The sequence below is a fragment of the Siphateles boraxobius genome, unplaced genomic scaffold (assembly GCF_051911475.1).
Source record: "Siphateles boraxobius isolate OS27281-9 unplaced genomic scaffold, OSU_SipBor_1 26, whole genome shotgun sequence".
In the NCBI taxonomy this organism is placed as follows: domain Eukaryota; kingdom Metazoa; phylum Chordata; class Actinopteri; order Cypriniformes; family Leuciscidae; genus Siphateles; species Siphateles boraxobius.
Genome location: NW_027508876.1, coordinates 7,519,514 through 7,541,630, shown reverse-complemented (window position 1 = coordinate 7,541,630; position 22,117 = coordinate 7,519,514). Strand labels below are relative to the sequence as shown.

General features: G+C 38.6%; 1 protein-coding gene across 1 annotated transcript; it reads left to right on the top strand.

Annotated features, from left to right (window-relative positions):
• Positions 1–13,930: 13,930 nt before the first annotated feature.
• On the top strand, positions 13,931–15,619 carry LOC143751658 (extracellular superoxide dismutase [Cu-Zn]-like). The gene is made up of 2 exons (XM_077244275.1): positions 13,931–14,086; positions 14,846–15,619. Exon 2 carries the CDS (start codon positions 14,861–14,863, stop codon positions 15,515–15,517), a length of 657 nt encoding a protein of 218 aa, XP_077100390.1. The 5' UTR covers positions 13,931–14,086; positions 14,846–14,860; the 3' UTR covers positions 15,518–15,619.
• The last annotated feature ends 6,498 nt before the right edge of the window (positions 15,620–22,117 follow it).

The window sequence follows — 22,117 nt, the reverse complement described above, 5'->3', positions numbered from 1 at the left end:
TAAAGGGACTGCATAACAAAGCATAGAAAGTATCTTTGAAGAGAGAGCGTTAATTAAGACAAATAATATTAAGAATGATAAGAGGCGTCTTCTTGCCTCTGCTTTTGAACTGTTGCCGCCGGGCTGTCTGTATTTTTTACCCGTTATATGTAAAAAAAGATTCAAAAGTCTTTCCTAAAAAAAATTATTTTTTACATTTTTGATAACTGATGGTTTGGTCATTCTCTTTTTAATATTATATTGTATATGTTTATCTATGCATATTGTGATCTCTGATGCCTGTGTGAACATATATATATATATATATATATATATGGCTTGTGCACAATTCAGAATTGAATTGAGAATGACTCCTAAATTCAAATTCAATTCTTGAATTGAATTTGAATTGATGTCAAAAACAGGATCTACAATTACAATTCAAATTTGAATTAAAGGAAGCAGAATTGCAATTCAAAACAAATTCTAAGAAATGCATATAGATATTTTAAGTGAAGTGTTTAACAATGAAGCTTTACAGTATATGTCACATATGATTACATTACATATTCTATAAATTATATTAGTTTGAACTACTTGTACAGATTACATTAACAGGAAATATTTTCCCCCAGCAATGAATGTTAAAAGCTCTAGTCACAGAACAAATAATTAAGTTTGATTTATTGTAATTGTAATTTTGTGGAACATGATAGAACATGACTCAGAACATGATAAAACATGACTCCCAAAATTACTTTAGTAAATCTTTAGAAGGAAAAAAAACAATTTTAGGTGGACATTTGTTACATAGGGTTAGGCTATATATATATATATATATATATATATATATATATATATATATATATATATATATATATATATATATATATATATATATATTAGAACAAAATGTATGCAGGGTTGAGGAGTGAGTTAACTGTAATAAAATTATGTTATTGAATGACAAAATGAATGTAATTGTATTTAGTTGTAGCCTATTACTGAGGTTAAATGTGTAATTTAATTAGTTACTAATCAAATTAAAAGGAAATTGATTCACATTGATATAGTAATCCAAATAAAATAATCCAAACCACATTCATAAAGGGTAACTTATAACAGTAAGCAATTACATTTCCAAAGTAACCTTCCTAACGCTGAATGTATGTGAGATTCAACATATTCTTTCTGTTGTGTGACTAGGGTGACCACCCGTCACGCTTTGTGTTGTACCGCACAGCATTTTCACCCCTTGTCCCCCACGTCGCATATTGAGAAAATATCCCGCATTTTTATCAGTCTGTTTGTTTTTAATTATCATATTAAGAAAATGTGCATCGTTCTTTTGCCTTTTTAAGAAAGCATTTTATTTATTCTTTTTGCGCCGTAGTTTTTCACCTATATTTAACAGCGCTTTGTCAGAAGTACAAATACAACAGCCATTTTTAAAATCATATCCAATGGTTGAAAAGAAAGGAGTAAACACGGTCACTAGTAGGTTGAGCGGTTGTATATGTATATGTTGTATATGTTTATCTATGCATATTGTGATTTCTGATGACTGTGTGAACATATATATATATATATGTCGAGGTTTTGTGGCACACTCTATAACCCGGTTCCTCAGAGACGTCGGATTCAGTGGCCAAGAGTTGCGTCGCACAGTAAAGAACTTATCTGAAGCAACAGAAAGGAGCCGCAACTGGCTGTGGTTGAGACAGAAAGATTCTAGCTGGCTGTGTACAGACCGCCATGCTACGGTTTCGTAGAATTCTTGAAAACTTGAAGAGTCTGTTGGTTCATTTGTATAGGTTGTATAGCATTTACAGTCATTACGTTCCTGTGTATATTGCGTGAATGACGGGTGCTTGGGCAGATATTGTGTTTTGCGGTAGGTGCTATGCCATATGGAACCGTTGCCACTGAAACTGCATATTAACGCACCAGTGGGGCTCGACAGCCTTAGTCAAACGGGTTGGCGCGTATGGTTGGGTTGCGGAGAGATTGTGGTTAGGTCTCAGCAGCAGGAGGGATGTAGAGGTCAGTAAGGTGGGCTGAGTTGAGTGGGGGACGGAGGGGGGTGACTCTGGGACGCCAGAGTCACTGTCGAGCCCTCTTGAGGTGTCGTGGGCTAGTCGACGAAACACTGAGGACGGAAGGTGCCCACTTGAAGACCCTAGAGATGTCCCCTACTCAGCTCAATCCAGACGGTTGTCATGGGGGGACTGCCCTGTGGTTGAAGCCGTTGTGTGTGCTGACGCGTGTTAACACTAGACAGAAGGAGATTTACATCACCATATGGAAAGAAGCGTAAATGGACGGAGAAGCATAGATTACTGTAAAGCTATGTCTTAGTTGGTGCTTATCTTGGCAAAAGCCGAGTACAAATCAGCATGAAGTTTTAACATCTACTCTCGTGTAATGGAAATCATATATATATTTTTATATATATAGAAAAGTTACAAAATGAAGACAGACTGCACTGCCAGTTCACTTCACTGTTCACACACAGGTCCTCTGTTAGATAGGTAGACATCATACAGAGTTGCAGGTCCCATCTTGGCATGTTTCATTTTTTTGCATTTTTGAAGTTATATTATGAAAAAAGACCTTAAAAGAAATGTTTGTATATGCTTTTTGTTTCAAAAGGACCAGATTCAAAAGGACCAGATGCAGCAAGTCAACTTAAAAGTTTTGAATTTGATCTTCAAGAAAGAATGACATATGTTTGGTTGCATCAAAATTGAGCAATATTTCAAACGCTGACTATCTTGAGTTTGGCAACGGCAGCTGTCCCGTGCGTGGGCGTGGTTACAGCGCAGCCAGCGGACACGCCCCCAGCATATGAGAGCAGTAGTACTGCGAATTTTTTCAAGATTTTGATAGCTTTTTTTATCATTCAAATTTGGCTGGGTGGCTAATACATTTTTCTGTGATATGACAAACTCAGAACACATACTTCATTTTGTTTTTACAGGGACTTTAAGAATGATAAGAGCGTCTTCTCGCCTCTGCTTTTGAACTGTTGCTGCCGGGCCGTCTGTATTTTTTACCCGTTGAATGAAAATGAATAAAACAGATTCAAAGGTCTTTACTCAAAAAAAATTTTTTTTAATTTGATAACTGATGGTTTGGTCATTCTTTTTTTTAAATATTATATTGTATATGTGTATCTATGCATATTGTGATCTCGGATGCCTTTGTGAATATATGTTACATAATGAAGACAGATTTCACTGCCAGTTCACTTGTCACAAACACACACAGGGAAAGACAGATCCATTAGCAGTATGTTTAATAGGGTAATCCATACTCACAATCCAGTAAGGATGGCTGGCGCGAAACAGACGTTCCGAAGCTTTGCGAGATCCCGAAGCAAAGATGATTCGAAACACTGATCCGAAGCGTGATTCAAAACACCCACGTCACGTGACAACGGCTAAATGAAGCGTCTAAGTGTTTCATCAGGTGGAGTGCTCCTCCGAATCAGGGTTTCATTGATTGGTCGGTTCGGGAACAAATCACACAATCACACAGTATAAAAGTTTTGTCAACGCATTTTCATATCGTGGGTTTTTGTGAGTGGAGTTTGGTTTTGAGATAGCGGATTTTTGGTGATATAGTGACATTTATAGTGCGATTTGTTTAGTTATATTTAGGATTTAATTTACATTTACACATTGACTTAGAGACACACAGAGTACATATAGTGACAGATTAATAGATGCATTGATAGAAATATATATATATATATATATATATATATATATATATATATATATAGATTAATAGATAGATACATATATTACAGATACATATAGATTATTAGATAGATAGGCTACATATAAAATAGATAGATAGATAGATAGATAGATAGATAGATAGATAGATAGATAGATAGATAGATAGATAGATAGATAGATAGATAGATAGAAATGGAGGCTCCAAAGAAGAGACATCTGTGGTGTGGGAGCATTTCCATTTGGAAACCCCGAATAAAGTGAGATGTGTGTATTGTGATCGGCAGCTAGCCTACTGCAACAATACATCATCCATGATGTGCCATTTGAGGAGCATTCATCCTGCCATTCTGCAGGGTGCAGAGGATGGTAGTGTTCCCCCTGTACCAAGGCCTGCTACTGACACTGCTGGGCCATCTAAGCAAGGTATGCATTGTTTGAAATATAGGCTAATTATAAGTGAAATATAATAACTAAGTGTTGGGCCATTGTTTAGAAAGGCCATGGACTAAGACATGCCTAACATCCCAATCACAACTGCCAATCACTTTAAAAACAAATGTTGTCAATATAATATTATACTTTGTGAATATACATTTTATATGTCTACATATGAGTACCCAATCTACAGCCAAGACATCATTTTGTTTTTTTGTAATTGTTGTATTTCTATAATGCACTTTATCTTTCTCTGCACACTGAGCATAAATATTCATAACATAACTTTGTTTAGGAAGGTTTCCAAATGAACCAGTAGACTACTTTCACGGTAGGCTACTATTTTTCCAATATATTTGTCTGAAAGTATGTTTTATCTTCTCTTTTAAAAGGCAGACAGAGGGAATTGGATGAGGCTCTTCTGAACATGGTGGTGAAGGATCTGCAGCCCTTCACCATCGTGGAGGATGAGGGTTTCAGGGCCTTTGTGAACAAGCTTGATCCAAGCTATGTCCTCCCATCCCGGAAGGTGCTTAAAACAATGGTCAGCGAAAGTTACAACACAACCAAGGAGAAGACAATGGAGGACCTACAAAAGGCGGAATTTGTTAGCCTTACGGCTGACATGTGGTCTTCCATTAATATGGATGGATATCTTGGTGTAACATGCCATTACATAACACCAGAGGCAACAATGGCAACTGTTTTACTGGGTGTAAGGAGGTTTGACCAAACCCACACAGCCCAGCATCTCATGGAGGCTAAAGCCTTGCTAATGGCTGAGTGGGGAATAACCTCCAAAGTTCACTGCATGGTGACTGACAATGCATCCAACATGATCCTAAGTGCCCAGCTACTCAACCTTCGCCATGTCCCATGTTTTGCTCATAATTTGAATTTGATAGTGAAAAAGGCCCTGGATCAAACCCCAGTCATCAATGAAATTCGCCAGAAAGCCAGAAAGATAGTGGGGTTGTTCAGATCCAGCTGCAAAGCAAAGGACAAGCTTGTGGAGATGCAGAGCTTGATGGGCAGACCAAGTCTGAAAATGATACAGGAGGTTGAAACGAGATGGAACAGCACATTCGACATGCTACAACGCTTGTATGAGCAACGTGAGCCAGTGGGTGCTGCACTTGCCAATTTAAACAGTGATACTGCTCCCCTGACAAGTCTTGAGTATGACATTATTCAACAGTCATTGACACTTCTTCAACCATTCAAACTAGCAACAACAGAGATGTCAGAGGAACAGAGAGTGTCTGCTTCAAAGCTCATACCATTGTACAGGATGTTGCAGCACAAGCTTGCACAGAAAAAAGGAAATGCAACGCAGGAATCAACTGTACAATTAGGTAGGACACTATGACCATACGTGTAAATTGGCCATAACTCTCATATTGTTGTCATTATTTTAATTAATATGGTTTTCTCTTGTGTTGGCTCATAGGCTCACATCTACAAGAAGGTCTGCACTCCAGATGTGGAGGGTACGAGACTTTTAGAGCCTTGGCACTGGCTACACTGCTGGACCCAAGGTTTAAAAATGTGGCTTTTGGAAATCCTGCCAAAGCCCTGGATGCTGAAAAGCACATCACACTGGAGTGTGCTTCACTGATGCGTTCAAACACAACTCCTGGTGAGTTTCAGTCTATGTTATCTTATGTAATGTGATTCATGAAATTTATACTTCATATGTGTTGTCAGTTTATGATTTGTTACTAATTGCCGTTTTCTTTTAATTCAGAACCACAAATGTCAACATCAGGCCCATCATCATCAACACCAGTTGAAACACAAGACAGTTTATGGGAACATTTTGACAATCGTATCCGTGAGACCCAGATGATACACAATCCTACAGCTGATGCCACAGTGGAAGTGAAAAAATACCTCAGCGATGCGTTTTTGCCCAGAACTCATGATCCTCTAACTTACTGGAAAGAGAGAGCAGTAATCTTTCCTCATTTGTATGTCCTAGCTAAAAAATATCTTTGTATGCCAGCAACAAGTGTCCCTTGTGAGATAATTTTTTCAAAGGCTGGAGAAATTATCTGTAAAAAAAGAAGTAGGCTGAGTCCTTCAACAGCAGAGAAATTAATATTTTTGAATAAAAATCTATAAGAAAGGGAGACATTGTGGCTTGATTTATTTTTATTAATATTCATTTTTCATGACCAAAATCACATTATGCAATGTGAAGAGACTACAGGTTACAAGCTTCATATATTACAAAAATACAATAATAAAAAATAAAAAAAACACATTTTTTTATTAGCTCTTTGTAAAGGTTGTTTCAGATCAACACCTGCAAGTGACCACTAGGTGTCACCGTGGAGTTGGGTTTCGGATTGATTCGAAGCCTCGAAACAAAATGGCACATTTGCTTCGACTGTTTCATTGCTTCACGAAGTCTCGATCTGCCCATCACTACAATCCAGTCCAAGCAGGGTTCAAAATCAAAAAAGGCCATCCAAAACATAAAACACCAACAAGACTCAGGAAAAGGCAGGGCACAGAAGTGTGAGGACATAGAACAACAACTCTGTGACAAACACTAAAACAGACAAGGGTATATATACACACAGAACAAACAAGGTGATGGGAAACAGCTGAGTGCAATGAACTGATGAGTGACAGACAGAATGCTGGGAAATGAAGTTCCAAAGTGAATGACACCATGGAGAAGGAGGACCTCTATTGGACACCAGGGAACACAAACTTAACACTGTGACATAACCCCCCCTCTACGGAGCGGCTACCAAACGCTCCAAGAACGACAAAAAACAAACAAAACAAGAGTCCAGGGGCTTATTCCAGAAAGCAGGTTATGTGACTTACCCGGGTAAGTTTAGGAGTAAGTAAGCGGATAACCTCTGCTTTCGGTTCCAAAAACGGAGGTAACTTTGGGGTTATGTAAGTAACCATAGCAACTGACTCTCTGAGGATAACCTGCTCCGGGGCAGGTTATGTTGCAGGGTTAGTTTGTTTCAGAGAGGTTTCCGAGCATGGCGTGCCCTTTTGATGAGGATCCTGTGGACGTAGAGGCACAGATTATACGAGGGTTTTTCCGCCGTGAGAGGGTGATAAGACCACGTATCGATGTATTTTCTTATCCTAACGAATATTTGCAGGAGCGCTATCGTTTTTCTAGGGAGTCGTTAATTTATTTAACAAACCTACTAAAACCACACATCTCAAACGTGACAAACCGCGGGTCAGCGCTTAGAGCCGAACAAATTCTTTGTATTGCTCTGCGATTTTTCACTACGGGGAGTTTTCTCTACAATGTGGGCGATGCAGAGCATGTGGGAAAGGCAACCGTGTGTAGAGCCGTTCATACAGTATGCATGGCACTGAAACGGTTTCTACACACTTTTGTACAGTTCCCTGGCCATAAACCTGTGCGCTTTATTAAAGAAGAATTCTACAGGGTTGCAGGTTTGCTCTCAGAAATTCTGTCATCTACTTCAATTAAATTACATTTCTTAATAGGTTTATTTTGACTGCACACACATAAAGGCTACACTGACTTCTTAAATTTGTAATTAATCTTAATTTCAGGGTTCCCAAACGTGATTGGGTGCATTGATGGCACCCACATTCCTATTAAAGCTCCATCTATCAATGAGGGAGACTATGTTAATAGGAAGTCTGTGCATAGCATCAACGTACAGGTAGCTATATTTTGGCTCCTTAATATTGGTGTTACAAATAGGCCTAATAAACTTATTGTTCTCCACAGGTAATATGTGATGCAACCCACCTCATCACTAATGTTGAGGCAAAATGGCCTGGGTCTGTACATGACGCCCGAATATTTAGAGAGTCATCTCTGTGCAACAAATTTCAACAGGGTACGTTTTGTTAGACAAATGCTTGTAGTCTTTATTACATTTACAAAACACCTCTAACATTACAGGACAGTTCTATGGTTACTTGCTGGGGGACAGAGGATACCCTTGCATCCCCTATATGACGACACCCTACCCGGATCCTGAGCCCGGACCACAGACACGCTTCAACCGGTCTCACAGCAGAACACGGGCCAAGGTGGAGATGACCATAGGCATTGTTTCAGTGTCTGCGTGGGCTCAGGGTCACTCCAAATAGGGCATGTGACATCACAGTTGCTTGTGTGGTACTTCACAACATTGCCACAATAAGAGGAGAGAGGCATCCCCCCTGTCCTGATGAAGATGACCTAGAACAACACCCAATGAATCTGGCAGACCACAGAGATGGCAGAAGGCTTAGAGACATGATTTGTCAAAATCACTTTATTTAATGTGTTCTATTTCTTTATATCCTGAAATAAAAGAGACATGACAGATTTGTATTTATACACACACAAAAAGAAATAACAGATTCATGTTCACAAATGATTCTCACCTTAAGGCGATGCTCCAGTAGTTCTATTTCAAGTTTGTCCTTTTTAATGGCCAGCCTTTTCTCCTCTATCTGAAGCTGTATAAGGTCCATGTCAGTTTTTTTTTTTTATTTGCCTTAATAGATGGACCTTATACAGCTCCTTTGCAGACAACTAGGAAGGCAAAGTAAATAAGATGGTTAAAGAAGAAAATCTGCCACATAGTAACATTATGTAAATAAGGACAACCAGGGACAAGTTCTTACACTGCTAAGATTATGTGTAGAGGTAGATGGACCATCATCTGCATGTACATCCCCAGCTAGATTCTGTCACAGGACAAATTACCCATTTTTCACTCCATCTAAATAGCTATGCATTGTCCAGTATATGCATCATACCTCTGTGGGTCTCCCAGCACTTTCTAATTCTGTCACAGCAGATGTGGTCTCTTCATCATCATCATCCTAGAGTGGAAAAATGCAAGGTTACTTTGTCTGGCAGACAAAGTGAAAGATCTAAAAGCAACTGGTTCTTAAAATGCATCACTAACAATTGTGACAGACTGTGTGGTTTCAGGAGGATCCAATAATACAATGCGTCCGTCAGCAACTGCAAGAAAAAATAAAGATACTCAATGTATAAATTACCAAAGTATGACAGACACTGAATAAAGGCATTAAGAACATGCAAGAATAAAAAAAACAGATTACTGTATACAGCATATGCTGTAAACTGGAATATGTATGCATAATGCACAAGTGAAACAATGACTGCATTTGGGAAGCATTTAGCCTTCTTCCTAATCACAAGAGTTAATGATCGTTTTGTCCAAACGTATGACTAAATAATCATAAGTACTAATATGGTATACCTACATTGTACCAAGTCACTTGAGTTGTTGTGGGAGGTAGCTAAGTCTGACGAAGTGCCCTCTGGAATACCATCGACCACAGGGCGACCTTTATTAAGGGAAAGAGCCAACTCCTCAGATGGGGTGAGAGGAGGTGGAGGTGGACCCCCGCCAGTTAGACGGGCCTCAGCCTTCTTTCTATTAGCTATATAGGAAGAATACTGTAAAAGTAACTTAAGACATTGATCTTACAACAGTTAAAATAAAATATTACCTTTTTGGAGAATGTTTTTGTGTTTCATTTTGACTTGGGAAAGAGTTCTTTTGGCTCCAGAAGGATTACACCTTATAAAACAAGAGGCCTAAATATTTCTTGTCAATATACATTGCACTGTATTCTTAAGAAACTGATGTAGAGAAAAGTAAATGCTTGTCGAGTCATGCCACATGCTCAAAAAGACAATTGTTCAACTTTGCAAATTAACAAAAGAAAGGCAAGCATATTTAAAATGTAATAAAAAAAAAGAAACTTACGCATTTACTCTGTCAGTTATTTTTTTGCCAAGCCAATTGTCTTTCCCTCGCATATGCAGCTGTATTGCTTTTTTTCATTATAATGGGCTTGAACTCCTCATAAGCCAACATTAAAACTTCTAACTCTGCTTTGGAGAAGTAGGCGGCACGCAACTTTTCACCCTTAGTTTCCATGGTGACTCCTGAATTCGGCGTTCCATTGAAAATGCCTTTATATGTTCGCCGTGCGCGCGCATTAACTCGAGGTTATTAGCAGTAGGTTGATTAAACTAACTCGACACAGGTGTTTTGGAACCGACATACCCCGAGTAAGCAGGTTATGGGTTAATCAACCCAGAGTTCAGGGTTAATCTGATGGTAAATTAACCCAGCTTTCTGGAATACATCCCAGGGGTCTATTCCAGAAAGCAGGTTATGTGACATACCCGGGTATGTTTAAGAGTAAGTAAGTGGATAACCTCAACTTTCGGTTCCAAAAACAGAGGTAACTTTCATAGCAACTCACTCTCTGAACTTAACCTGCTACGGAGCAGGTTATGTTCCAGAGTTAGTTTGTTTCAGAGAGGTGACAGAACATGGCGTGCCCTGACCATTTTAGTTACCTAGCACTACTTAATCTAACCCTACTTTATACAGTCACAATAATTTTAAATGTTTCTAATTATATAACTTTCAATTTCAGGGTTACCAAATGTGATTGGGTGCATTGATGGAACCCACATTCCCATTAAAGCTCCTTCAGTCAATGAAGGATACTATGTTAAGAGGAAGTCAATCCATAGCATCAATGTGCAGGTGACAATAGATTTTTTGGGTGCTAAATGTTTGGGTGTTTGAACCATTAAATCACCCTCATTACTGGTCCCCACTAATTAGGTAATATTTGGCCAAGAGGAACCCAGTGGACCCGGTAGACCAAAGAGATGGCAGGGTGGTATGAGACATGATCTGCCAAAATCACTTTAATTAAAACCAGTTAACAGTCAAGTGTTGTTCATTGTTTCTTTATTTCCTGTAACAAAAGACATTTGTATTTATTGCTTTAGATTTCATTCAACAATAAATGACAGATTAATGTTCACATATGTTTCCCACCTTAAGCTGGTGCTCCAGCAATACAATTTCAAGTCTGGCCTTTTTTAGGTTAAGCCTTTTCTCCGCCATTTGAAGCTGTATAAGCTCCATCTCCATGTCACTTTTTCTGATTTGCTTTTGAAGGTGGACCTTATACAGTTTTATGGCAGGCAACTAGAAATACTGAAAAGACTTTAATACAAACACAGACCAACTATTTAAATGAGGAAGGAGAACTGCAGAACATTTCTTACACTGCTAAGATTCTGTGTGGAGGTAGATGGACCCTCATCTGTATTAAAATCTCCTGCCATATTCTGTAAAATGAAAATTTATTTATTCTCTTATGTAAAAAAGGGGGAATGCATTCTATGCATCATACCTCTATGGGCCTCCCCACATTTTCTGTTTCTGTCACAGCAGAAGTGGTCTCTTCATCACCATCCTACAGTGAAAATAAGGAAGGATGCTTGGTCTAGCAAACAGAAACCTTGAGACAATAATCACTTACAACTGTGACAGAGTGTGGTGTTGCAGGAGGATCCAACAATACAATGTGGCCATCAGCAACTGCAAGATAATTAAACCAATAAGATAATCATGCATATTCAATACTCAATGTATATTCTTAAACAAATACAACTAATAAAGAAGGACATTAGGAACATCTAAGTACTAGTAATATGATTACAGTATACAGCATATGCAGTCAAAGCAGCATGCATACTGCACAAGTGAATCAATGACTGTAAAATGAATTCAAAATGCCTTTTTAAAATGGTGACAGTGTTGATGATTTTCTTTATTAAAACACTGACAAAAACAGTAGGTAAACATAAGTATTATCAATAAACATAAGTATTAATATGGTACACCTACATTTTACTAAGCTACTTGTCTTGGTAGCTGAGTCTGACGAACTGCCCCCTGGAATCCCATCGACCACAGGTCGCCCTTTATTAAGAGACAGTGCCAGCTCCTCAGCTGGGGTGAGGGACGGTGGAGTGGACCCCCACCTGTTTTACTGGCCTCAGCCTTCTTTCTATTGGCTACATAGAAAACTAAATTACATTTAATACTAAATTACATGGCGTCAGTAACAAGTTTAGTAAGTTTATAAAATATTACCTTGCTGGAGAATGTTTTTGTGTTTCATTTTGACTTGGCTTACACTTCTTCTGGCTCCAGAAGGATTACACCTGATAAAACAATATACTAGCCAATTATGCGCATTACTACTGTAATATTAAGAAATGTATGGAGGCCAACAAGTAAATACTTGTCTATTTTTACTACATGCCCCCAAAGAATTTTTGCGTCACAAATTACAAATGGGGTATTTTCCCATATTTTTGTGACTCACAAGGGGAAAATACCCCATTTATAATTTTCTAAACTCACGCATTTACTCTGTCCATTATTATTTGCCAAGCCAACTTTCTTTTGCTGATGCAGCAGTATTGCTTTTTTTTTTTTTTTTTGTTATAATGGCCTTATAGTCTTCATAAGCAAGCATTAAAACCTCCAACTCAGTTTCACCGAAGTATCCTATGTAGCTCGCTTTTTTTCTCCCTTGGTTTCCATGGTGACTCCTGAAATCGGCGATCCATTGAAAATGTCTTTATGTACTCGCCGCGCGCGCGCATTAACTCTGGGTTACCAATAGGAGGTTGATTAAACTAACTCAACATAGGTGTTTTGGAACCGACATACCCAGAGTAAGCAAGTTTGGGGTTAACCAACCAAGAGTTCAAGGTTTATCTGACGGTAAGTTAACCTTGCTTTCTGGAATACACCCCAGGAGGGAGGTGGAACGGTGGAGGATCAGGGGGAGGGATGGGGGGCCAGGTCCATGCAAGGGAAAAGAGACAGGGGGTGACGGTTTAGAGGGCGGCCAGGGCGAAGCGGAGACGGTTTAGAGGGCGGCAAAGGCGGAACAGACGGCACCGGCTCCGGAACAGACGGCACAGTTGTAAAAAGTGTAAAGTTGTAAAAAGTTGTAAAAAGTGTGAATATATACTTATGTGCATAGCTATGGGAATAACTTAGCAGATAATAGGCTGATAAATGAATCAATGAATTAAAATTAAACGTCAGCTCTTCTCTTAAGATTGTACAAAAAGCATGAAAAAATAAATATTTCTCAAAAAGAAATTACTCAAGATCTCATAAATTAGCAAAGTCTAAAATAAACAGTCAAATTTATAGTAGAAACCTTTGAGCAGTTGGTTTAAGAAGCATAGAACACTGCCACACTTCGCAATCACTAGCATACGGTGGATTTTATCTTTTTAGAGTTTATTTGACCTTTCACACCTTTCCGATTTTTTTCAGGTTTAGCTTATTTCTGGGGACAAATCTGTCCCTAAAATATGGTTAACCAAAGAAAAAAGTAAATAAATCAATCAATCTTTTGAAAGTTGCTGAAGCTTGTTTACTCATTCTCACTTGTTTAGCTAATAAACTGGGATTTTAACATTAATGCCATAGAAGAACCAGTCCTCCAGACATTTTTACTTCTGCCTTCAGTCTAACTTCACTTCTGCCTTCAGCCTAACAGTCCAATTACATGTGAAATATAGGCTTGTCCGGTTTGGGACAGAGCATGTAGAAATGGTTTCTTGAAAAAGAACAACTGTCAGATATTCACTTATGTGAGATGAATAATATATCTGCTATAAGAAGTGGTGTCAAGCATGAACTTCAAGTGGAATTGTACACTAACTAAGAATGAATGTGTCACAGTTGAGTCACCAAATGAAGAGGAGAGGAATCTATAGCAGTCCTTCTTTTAATAAACTCAAAACAATGAAGATAATCTACACTGCAGCACACATGGTGCAATGTAAAAGTGTTATACACAGGCAAGCAAACAAAGGGAGCTAAATGAAACACAGGTGGACCTAATTAGGACCAAACTGACTAGCATGGTTAACATGTAGCTCCACGTTCCTAGAAAAGCAGCCAACAGTTTGATTGCAAAGGAACATTCTCTCAACCCCAGTTCAAGATTGCACACGGATTAAGTGTTGGAGTATTTTTGTGGCTGCAATATTCAGTCTGCTCACGGATTAAGGACAACTTTTCAGCTATACGGTAATTTACCTTTGCTGTTTTTGGTGTGTGTTTTTTCTCTCTCTCCATTCTTGCAAATATTGACTTGAATTTAGTACAACTAAAAAAAAGTAAGTTTAATCAAAAGTATGAATATTTTGTCTTTTATTTTACCTGCCCTTGTGAAAAAGTAAACTTTAGCATGCTTTTATAGAAATAAAACTTTAAAATCTACATAAGTGCAAGAATGTAGTGTTTTCAGACTTAATTGCATGTGTAGGCCTATCCAATTAAATGAAAATGGATTATAGTTTCAATGCAGTTAGCTGAAAGTCATTTGTTTGACCCAAGCACATCTTTATATGTAATTACTTGTTATGTCTTTGAAATGTGGTTACTGAATTTACTGGGCATTTATGGTCAACTAAAATATACTATAATATAATTTCTGTGTAACTTTATATTTAATATTGAATAACATATGGCAGCTCAAATTATAATGTACTATGTTAGTCAACACATCAAAATGAGTCTACTTCTTTAAAACACAACAAAAAGATTATTAAAACAATGTACTTTGCTTATACAAATAAGCACAGTTTTTCACAAGGGTACATGACAACTCAAAAATATACAATTGCTTTTATATGATTTTCCCATGCAAACTAATCTTGTTGTGCTATTTTACTTAACACAACTTCAGCTCTCAAAACTCCCTTGAACAAAGGTTTCAACTTTATTCTATCTAAAATACTACGTTCTTAAACGGCATGATTTCACTGAATCCAGTCTTCATTGTAGGCTTTAAAGATCAACATGGAGAAAATCATTCTACAAATCCCTCTAATATTGCTGGTGCTGCATATACAAGGAGGAGAGTTCTCTAAAAATCCAGTTTGTTCGATTGCCGTTGCTCCACAGCCGGAAGTCGTGGAGTTCGACAACACAATTTATGCCACTTGTGAAATAACTCCCAGCCCCAATTTACCACCTTACCAGCCGAAAATCTATGGGCAAATCCTCTTCAAGCAGCTCTTCCCCAATGGAATTTTAGAAGTGAAAATCAACCTCCGTGGTTTGCCTGCCATCGATCATCAAAAGCGTGCCATTGACATCCATCGGTATGGAGACCTCAGTCAAGGCAGCAACACTGTTGGTCCTCATTACAATCCCAATGGTGTTGACCACCCACATCATCCTGGAGACCTGGGCAACTTTGCTTCTGAGCAAGGAGTTATAAGGCAGTTCCTAAGTCTCCCAGAGGCCAAGCTCTTCGGGGCTCATTCCATTCTGGGACGTTCGGTGGTGGTTCATGAGAAGGAGGATGATCTGGGAATGGGGTCAGATGAGCAGAGTGAACTGAATGGGAATTCTGGACAGATAATTGCCCTAGGCGTGATTGGTATTACTAGTCCAAGTCTGTGGCAGAAGACTGAACTGCCCCCCAAGAAAAGCTGTGGAGGACGGCACTGAGTTGGATCTGGTGGAAAAGCAGATTCAAATAGGATAATCATGATTTTCCTTGTGTAATCTTTGTCTGTGTTCTACATTAAAGTGATCCTTAATACCCTGAAAGTATATCCCTAGAGTTATTGCCATAACAAACTTTCAATGGTTTTAAAAGGTCCTGGCATCCAACAATTCATGTTTTTGTTTTGGTCTTTTCAGAGACTTTTTGGCCATAGCTTCCAGTAGGAAATAGCTCTACTCTTAAAAATATATTTAGAGTGAATGCAGGTAAAGTGGACTATCTGGTAAAGTGGGCAGTTTAAGTACTGTGCTCAATGGGTTTTCACTTTTAGAGCATGACAATGGTCTTTAAATTGACACGATTTCTCTAAATGATAAAATGGCTTTGGTTGATGCAATATGACACTGGTGGGCAACTCTAATGGTTAAAGGTAGAAAACCCTCTGACACAAGATTTTATTTTCTAAGTTATAAGGTTTCTTACTAAATGTAAACCAATGTGGGACTCTTCCTGGTTTGTTGCTTAAATATTGCTGACCCACTTTGGCTGAATGTGTTAGATAAAGTGAACCCAAAGTTTTGGGTAAAGTGGGTGACCTTAAACCTTCAGCAATTATACTCTAAATTGACATTCACTGGTTATTTTATAGTTGACATGTATCATATACTTTTTAGAGAACAGAAATGATTTTGCCGTTAGGAAATTCAAGTCAGATGGAAGAAAGGAAAAACAGAAATTAAGACTAGGAATTAAGTTCAATCTGTGGAGTGAAGAAATGAGGACAGGTGCAAAATGTAGATGCAAAATAACTCTTTAAAATGTGGAAACAATTTTGAGTTCAAATTGTTTAGAGAAAACCGACATAAGTTTTACAAGGTTACTATTTTAAATGTTCCTTCTATTGAAGATGTTGCACTTGCTGTAGTCCCATATATTTTTTTTCTAATGTTGTATAGTTAATTTTCACCCAGATTTCTGAATATTCTGATATCCGGATTTCATTAAATTTTAATGTCAACATAGCATGTTCTATCAGTTGTTTTGAATTGTACACATGCATTGAGTGAACAGATGAATTTTATTCATCATAGTCTAGGCCACATGCTTTTCGGGTGTCTTAAAAATATTGAATGTTTGGTTGATAATGTGTGTTAACAAATCATTTTGGATAAATCAGGGATGGGTCACATTACCAGACCAGCTGGCCCATTTTACCTAAAACGAAATTTGTCTTGAGTGCATGATCTCAAAATGAACTTTGAAAATAATGCATATCAACTGTTAACTTTAATTAGTTTATTCGCTTTGGTACTATTTTCACAAGTCTTAGAGCTAAAATCACAACAGATCATAAAAAATGTACTTTTTTTCAAGCCTTTCATGTTTTCAATTGTGTTTGTAAGATAATCAAAATCAGAAAGTATACTTTTCACTACACAAAATAACGGTTTCATCTATATAAATGTTTCATTCACAGTAGCTGCCTTTCATAATGCTATTACTCTCAAACTTTTCATGTCAGAAAACAAATTGATAATTGGGTAAATTAAAATTTTAATTTAACAGAATTTATCAACTTATTGCCTGCTGTAGTTTTAATTCACATCCTTTCTAAAAATATGAAAGTGTTTGGTGTAATATATTCTTAATATATTATTAAGAATATATTATATATATAGAATATATAATTCTTAAGGCTGTCAATAAACTAATTTCATGTTGTTTTATATTTGATTTGTTCATTATTTATTTTGTTGGATTTTAGTTGGACTTAGTCAGAACTGTTTCAGAAATAGTGATATGCATGATGGCTGCTGCCTTGCTCAGTGATGTTGAATTAAAATGGCAAGTAAAATAAAGACATGTTATGTTACAAATGTTTTTATTAAGTTAAATGGACATTATATAACAGTTTCAGGTTATGTTTTAGTGTTGGTAACATGTCCCACATTTGGTTTGTTTGATGGTCACCCTATGTGCGACTGTGTAGAATTTCTTTGAATTGCCATGAATTTAAAATTCACTTCTTGTCATTAAAATTAAAATTCAACTTCCTGTGGGGCGGAGTCAATTCAATTCAAATTCCAATTCATGAATTGAATGGAGGCCAATTCTGAAATTTGCACAAGCCTGATATATATATGAAGTTACATAATGAAGACAGACTTCACTGCCAGTTCACTTCACTGTTCACACACACACACACACACACACACACACACACACACACACACACACACACACACACAGAGTTCCATTGCAGGCTATAAGTCCCCACTTGGTTGGATAGAAATCGTTCAAAGGTCCCCTCTTTGCCAGTGTTTGAGCGACAGTGCTCTGTTAGTAATATAGATATGTATGTGTGTGTGTGCAATGGCACATAACAATGGCAAGTAAATTGTTAGGGACTCCATAACAAAGCATAGAAAGTATCTATGAAGAGAGAGTGTTAAATAAGAAAAATAATATTAAGAATGATAAGAGGCGTCTTCTCGCCTCTGCTTTTGAACTGTTGCCGTCGGGCCGTCTGTATTTATTAAATTGATCTTTCTTTGAGCAATACATTTTTTTGATAACAGATGGGGTTGGTCATTTTTTTTAATTGTATATGTTTATCTATGCATATTGTGATTTCTGATGACTGTGTGAACATATATATATATATATGTCGAGGTTTTGTGGCACACTCTACAACCCGGTTCCTCAGAGACGTCGGATTCAGTGGCCAAGAGTTGCGTCGCACAGTAAAGAACTTATCTGAAGCAACAGAAAGGAGCCGCAACTGGCTGTGGTTGAGACAGAAAGATTCTAGCTGGCTGTGTACAGACCGCCATGCTACGGTTTCGTAGAATTCTTGAAAACTTGAAGAGTCTGTTGGTTCATTTGTATAGGTTGTATAGCATTTACAGTCATTACGTTCCTGTGTATATTGCGTGAATGACGGGTGCTTGGGCAGATATTGTGTTTTGCGGTAGGTGCTATGCCATACGGAACCGTTGCCACTGAAACTGCATATTAACGCACCAGTGGGGCTCGACAGCCTTAGTCAAACGGGTTGGCGCGTATGGTTGGGTTGCGGAGAGATTGTGGTTAGGTCTCAGCAGCAGGAGGGATGTAGAGGTCAGTAAGCTGGGCTGAGTTGAGTGGGGGACGGAGGGGGGTGACTCTGGGACGCCAGAGTCACTGTCGAGCCCTCTTGAGGTGTCGTGGGCTAGTCGACGAAACACTGAGGACGGAAGGTGCCCACTTGAAGACCCTAGAGATGTCCCCTACTCAGCTCAATCCAGACGGTTGTCATGGGGGGACTGCACTGTGGTTGAAGCCGTTGTGTGTGCTGACGCGTTAACACTAGACAGAAGGAGATTTACATCACCATATGGAAAGAAGCGTAAATGGACGGAGAAGCATAGATTACTGTAAAGCTATGTCTTAGTTGGTGCTTATCTTGGCAAAAGCCGAGTACAAATCAGCATGAAGTTTTAACATCTACTCTCGTGTAATGGAAATCATATATATATATTTTTATATATATAGAAAAGTTACAAAATGAAGACAGACTGCACTGCCAGTTCACTTCACTGTTCACACACAGGTCCTCTGTTAGATAGGTAGACATCATACAGAGTTGCAGGTCCCATCTTGGCATGTTTCATTTTTTTGCATTTTTGAAGTTATATTATGAAAAAAGACCTTAAAAGAAATGTTTGTATATGCTTTTTGTTTCAAAAGGACCAGATTCAAAAGGACCAGATGCAGCAAGTCAACTTAAAAGTTTTGAATTTGATCTTCAAGAAAGAATGACATATGTTTGGTTGCATCAAAATTGAGCAATATTTCAAACGCTGACTATCTTGAGTTTGGCAACGGCAGCTGTCCCGTGCGTGGGCGTGGTTACAGCGCAGCCAGCGGACACGCCCCCAGCATATGAGAGCAGTAGTACTGCGAATTTTTTCAAGATTTTGATAGCTTTTTTTATCATTCAAATTTGGCTGGGTGGCTAATACATTTTTCTGTGATATTACAAACTCAGAACACATACTTCATTTTGATTTTACAGGGACTTTAAGAATGATAAGAGCGTCTTCTCGCCTCTGCTTTTGAACTGTTGCTGCCGGGCCGTCTGTATTTTTTACCCGTTGAATGAAAATGAATAAAACAGATTCAAAGGTCTTTACTCAAAAAATTTTTTTTTAAATTTGATAACTGATGGTTTGGTCATTCTTTTTTTTAAATATTATATTGTATATGTGTATCTATGCATATTGTGATCTCTGATGCCTTTGTGAATATATGTTACATAATGAAGACAGATTTCACTGCCAGTTCACTTGTCACAAACACACACAGGGAAAGACAGATCCATTAGCAGTATGTTTAATAGGGTAATCCATACTCACAATCCAGTAAGGATGGCTGGCGCGAAACAGACGTTCCGAAGCTTTGCGAGATCCCGAAGCAAAGATGATTCGAAACACTGATCCGAAGCGTGATTCAAAACACCCACGTCACGTGACAACGGCTAAATGAAGCGTCTAAGTGTTTCATCAGGTGGAGTGCTCCTCCGAATCAGGGTTTCATTGATTGGTCGGTTCGGGAACAAATCACACAATCACACAGTATAAAAGTTTTGTCAACGCATTTTCATATCGTGGGTTTTTGTGAGAGGAGTTTGGTTTTGAGATAGCGGATTTTTGGTGATATAGTGACATTTATAGTGCGATTTGTTTAGTTATATTTAGGATTTAATTTACATTTACACATTGACTTAGAGACACACAGAGTACATATAGTGACACATTAATAGATGCATTGATAGAAATATATATATATATATATATATATATATATATATAGATAGATAGATTAATAGATAGATACATATCCCAGCAAACACGCGACGTCAGATTGACGTTCAGATCATCTCCGTATAACGTCCGTCAGTTCAGAACCACTTTTGTACGTCCTGTGGACATGCAAAACAGGTTAAAAATTTGAACATCCGACTAGGACCCCCTATGGACGTCTGTGGACGTGCAAAACAGGTTCAAAATCTGAACGTCTAACTAGGACCCCCCTATGGACGTCTGTGGACGTGCAAAACAGGTTCAAGATCTGAACGTCTAACAAGGACCCCCTATGAACGTCTGTGGACGTGCAAAACAGGTTCAAAATCTGAACGTCTGAATAGGGACTCTTTTTGACGTCTGTGGACGTGCAAAACAGGTTCAAAAACTGAACGTCTGAATAGGGACTCTTTTTGACGTCTGTGGACGTGCGAAACTGGTTCAATATCTGAACGTCTAACTAGGACCCCCTATGGACGTCTGTGGACGTTCGAAACTGGTTCAATATCTGAACGTCTAACTAGGACCCCCCTATGGACGTCTGTGGACGTGCGAAACTGGTTCAATATCTGAACGTCTTACTGGGACCCCCTATGGACGTCTGTGGACGTGCAAAACTGGTTCAATATCTGAACGTCTAACTAGGACCCCCCTATGAACGTCTGTGGACGTGCAAAACTGGTTCAATATCTGAACGTCTGACTAGGGACTTTTTTTGGACGTCTGTGGACGTGCAAAACTGGTTCAAAATCTGAACGTCTTACTAGGACCCCCTTTGGACGTCTGTGGACGTGCAAAACTGGTTCAATATCTGAACGTCTGACTAGGGACTTTTTTGGACGTCTGTGGACGTGCAAAACTGGTTCAATATCTGAACGTCTAACTAGGACCCCCCTATGGACGTCTGTGGACGTGCAAAACAGGTTCAAAATCTGAACGTCTGAATAGGGACTCTTTTTGACGTCTGTGGACGTGCAAAACAGGTTCAAAAACTGAACGTCTAACTAGGACCCCCTTTGGACGTCTGTGGACGTGCAAAACTGGTTCAATATCTGAACGTCTGACTAGGGACTTTTTTAGACGTCTGTGGACGTGCAAAACAGGTTCAAAATCTGAACGTCTGAATAGGGACTCTTTTTGACGTCTGTGGACGTGCAAAACAGGTTAAAAAACTGAACGTCTAACTAGGACTCCCTATGGACGTCTGTGGACGTGCAAAACTGGTTCAATATCTGAACGTCTAACTAGGACCCCCTGTGGACGTACAAAACTGGTTCAATATCTGAACGTCTGACTAGGGACTTTTTTGGACGTCTGTGGACGTGCAAAACTGGTTCAATATCTGAACGTCTGACTAGGGACTTTTTTGGACGTCTGTGGACGTACAAAACTGGTTCAATATCTGAACGTCTGACTAGGACCCCCTATGGACGTCTGTGGGCGTGCAAAACTGGTTCAATATCTGAACGTCTGACTAGGGACTTTTTTGGACGTCTGTGGACGTGCAAAACTGGTTCAATATCTGAACGTCTGACTAGGGACTTTTTTGGACGTCTGTGGACGTACAAAACTGGTTCAATATCTGAAAGTCTGACTAGGGACTTTTTTGGACGTCTGTGGACGTGCAAAACTGGTTCAATATCTGAACGTCTGACTAGGGACTTTTTTGGACGTCTGTGGACGTACAAAACTGGTTCAATATCTGACCGTCTGACTAGGGACTTTTTTGGACGTCTGTGGACGTACAAAACTGGTTCA

What these genes read in the sequence shown, in the direction of transcription:
- LOC143751658 (XM_077244275.1), top strand. Translation starts at nt 14,861, where the DNA reads ATGGAGAAAATCATTCTACAAATCCCTCTAATATTGCTGGTGCTGCAT.